General features: G+C 38.3%; 1 protein-coding gene across 1 annotated transcript; it reads left to right on the top strand.

Moving 5' to 3' along the window:
- The first annotated feature begins 494 nt into the window (after positions 1-494).
- On the top strand, positions 495-2,131 carry LOC118336524 (protachykinin). Its single transcript, XM_035673189.1, has 5 exons — positions 495-809; positions 998-1,100; positions 1,195-1,218; positions 1,301-1,357; positions 1,436-2,131. Exons 1-5 carry the CDS (start codon positions 708-710, stop codon positions 1,444-1,446), a joined length of 297 nt encoding a protein of 98 aa, XP_035529082.1. The 5' UTR covers positions 495-707; the 3' UTR covers positions 1,447-2,131.
- Positions 2,132-3,119: the final 988 nt, after the last annotated feature.

The raw sequence follows: 3,119 nt of genomic DNA, 5'->3' as shown, positions 1-3,119 counted from the left end.
CATTATATAAAACATCTACCATGCGGCTCATAAAGGCTGAATAAAAATGTATGTAAGGATTATTTGTTACAGATTTAACTGCTCAGCAATGTATAAAGCTGTTGTCTCATTAAAATCACGTTTACTCTATAATATGTATCACTAATGATAATATAATAATATAGTTTATAGGATACTACAACAGGTGAGAGGGGATATTTATAATATTAATACTCAAACAATGTGTGTCTTCTGCACTTTTTATATGAGGATCATTTTTAAATAAGCAACAAGCCTGCAATAATTTCGAGTTAAGAATGAATAAATCTCATAGTTTGGGTTATTTTTGAAGTTATTTTTCCTGTTTTGCTCTCAAATTGAAAAGATAATAATATTAGCAACTATAATTCCAGCATCATCTTTCCATGGAACATGAAATACATACTAATCACATCAGAAATCAATATAAATCCCTCTGACTCACGCAATAATTGCCGGAGATGACCAACATCATCCACTCCAGCTGTGCGTAAAAGGAGCGATAATGGACCCCCGTGGCGCGATGGCACAGATGCGCTGTTTGTCTGTTCTCTATCAGCACTTCAAATAATCCAGCAGCGAGGTGCAGACTACCTGCACGGATAGTTAGTATTAGCTGTAATCCAGGCTCCAGAGGAATCATAGATTTATATGCAGAGGCATTTGGGTGAAATTACGCACAGTTGGCGATGATGGAGCTAATTAAAGTTGTTCTGATAGTTGTGCTGCTTCTGACAAATGTTTTCTGTCAAGAAATGGATGTTGACAACTGGAGAGAAGGCATCGAAGAGGTAAGATTCATCAGATTATTCTCATTTGTGAATTTATAGCGTTTCCCAAGAAGATTTATGGACCTAAAACTCCAAAATAACAATAAATAAATAGATGTATTACATGAAACTGCAATTTAAGAATCATTTTTATACAGATTAAGAGATAATCTAATAATATATTTAATGTATTTCTTCGCATTCACAAGAACAAATTGCCAAACTCTGAAGTAATTGAAGATTTATTAGTGAGAATGACCAGAAAACCAGGACCACGCCAGTACCTCGGACTCATGGGGAAGAAAGACTCCGGTAGAGCTCACTGATGCCATTTCACACCCAATAATACTGTTTATGTTTAAAGCTGCTGCGTTCAGATCTGTTTTTATTTCTCTCCTCCAAACAGCAAAGACACAGACAGCACGCAAACGTAAGTATCTAGACTTATTTAGTTTCCTTTTAACATCAAATCTCCTTTACTGAAGCATTTTAACGCATGTTTTAATCCTCAGGGCATAAATTTCAAACCTTTGTTGGACTGATGGGTAAAAGAAGCTTTGAGGATGAAGGTAAACTTCCAACAGTGACATTAAATACATACTGCAAAGTGTAAATCTGCCTGGTAACAGCTGATTTCATCCCTGCAGGAGCCCAATGAGCTGCGCTGGAGACTGAAGATCTGCTTTCTTTTCTTTGTTTCATTTAAAACCGGCTACAAAAAGTTTCATTTCTTTAGTTTTGTCATTGTTTCATGAATAAAATATCACATTTAACAGTCTAGTTTAACACTGCGGTGAACCTTTAGGCCAACAGCGCCATCTAGTGTTGACATAAAGATGGTGAAACCCAGGAATCTGTGACACTGGAGATACTTAAATAATACAATAAATAATAATAATAATAATAATAATAATAATAATAATAATAAACCCATCTCACTCCTCGGTATCATCACAGGTTTATTAAGTGACTTTGTACAATACAAATGAAAAATAAAATTAAAAATACAGAGATGGAGTACATAGCCAAAGCAAATTGCGGTGTTGACTCTTCATTTCCCCACTGATGGTTTCCGCAGTGATTGAAATATTGTTGTTTGTTTGTTTGTTTGTGTAAAGCGTCCAGGATCACTGTTTTCTTTTCAACAGTGGACGCCGCTCTCCGTCTCTCTGAGGAGTTTCTTCTAAACATACAAAAGAAGTTATAACTCCAGCTGGCTCGGTATATATAAAAATAAACTAAAGTGAAATATAACACTTATGACATTATAAATGGTGGTCCAAGGCTAGTGGAAATAGCTAAAAACACAGGAAAAAGAAAGCGTTACATTTCAGAAATAAAAAGAAGCTTTAGCCATTTTTTTTTTTTTAAATCTATAAAAAGGCCCAAGGTGCATTTAATTGTTTTTCTTGATTTCTGTTTTTTTCTGTTGACTGTCGCACTGATGGGGAGGAGGATTAAAGGTTCACCGGATACACTCAAAAACAAAACAAAAAGGATTAGTTAATGCCTTGTTCTCTTCTCACTTTAATACATCACAGAAGATATATCGGGTTAATGTTCAGAAATCTGTTACTTTCGTCTTTCTTGTAAACAAATAAAAAGTCACCAGAACTTGATTGTACAACAGTCAGACATGATTCAGGCTTTTTTTTTTTAAAGTTTTTTTTCTTTTACTCCTCGTAAAACTGTACACTTCAGTCATTTAAAAGCAACCTTGGGATGAAAAAAAAAAAAAAGAGAGCAGCAAAGTGGGGGAGAGGGCGGGCGGGGACAGTATTCAGTTATAACAACAACAACAATAATAATAATAATAACAACATCAATAATCATAATAATATGGGATTTGGCTTCTAAAACGGGTAATTATAGTTTTTCTGTTGTGTAAGGGAAAACACCATGTTCTTTCGATGATGAGTCCCCGAGGGCAGCGAGGGGGGAGAGGGGGGGGGGGGCTCTGTGGGTGGCAGTTCACGTCAAGTACATGTGGAACCCCCCTCCACCTTCCCACATACCTCATTAATAACCCCCAGTACCCCTCTAGTGGCTGGCGGCGCCAGGATGCAAGCGCGATGTGCTGTGCCATGAACGAGGAGCGGGGGGCTCCGGACGGGGAACCATGACAGGAGGGGAGGGAGGAGGTTTGGTTAGGGTTTAAAGCAGAAAAGGGGAGGGGGGAGAGGAAGGGGAGGAGGGGGGAATAAGGGAGGAGGAGAGAGGAAGGAGAGGGGTGGGTGGAATGTTCAAAGTGGCCACACACTGGTGTCCCTGACCCGGCACGTTGGCAAAAAAAAAATAACTCCGAGCCGGGTCGGTCCTGCGCTGGTCCTC

Source organism: Morone saxatilis, unplaced genomic scaffold (assembly GCF_004916995.1).
Source record: "Morone saxatilis isolate NCDOM2014 unplaced genomic scaffold, NCSU_SB_2.0 Contig24, whole genome shotgun sequence".
NCBI classification, from domain to species: domain Eukaryota; kingdom Metazoa; phylum Chordata; class Actinopteri; family Moronidae; genus Morone; species Morone saxatilis.
This window is presented reverse-complemented; position numbering and strand designations above follow the sequence as displayed.

Excerpts from the sequence above, each read along its gene's own strand:
- LOC118336524 (XM_035673189.1), top strand. The coding sequence starts at position 708 with ATGATGGAGCTAATTAAAGTTGTTCTGATAGTTGTGCTGCTTCTGACA. Across the intron at positions 1,101-1,194 it reads CATGGGGAAGAAAGACTCCG|CAAAGACACAGACAGCACGC; the intron begins GTAGAGCTCACT and ends TCCTCCAAACAG. Across the intron at positions 1,219-1,300 it reads GACACAGACAGCACGCAAAC|GGCATAAATTTCAAACCTTT; the intron begins GTAAGTATCTAG and ends TTTAATCCTCAG.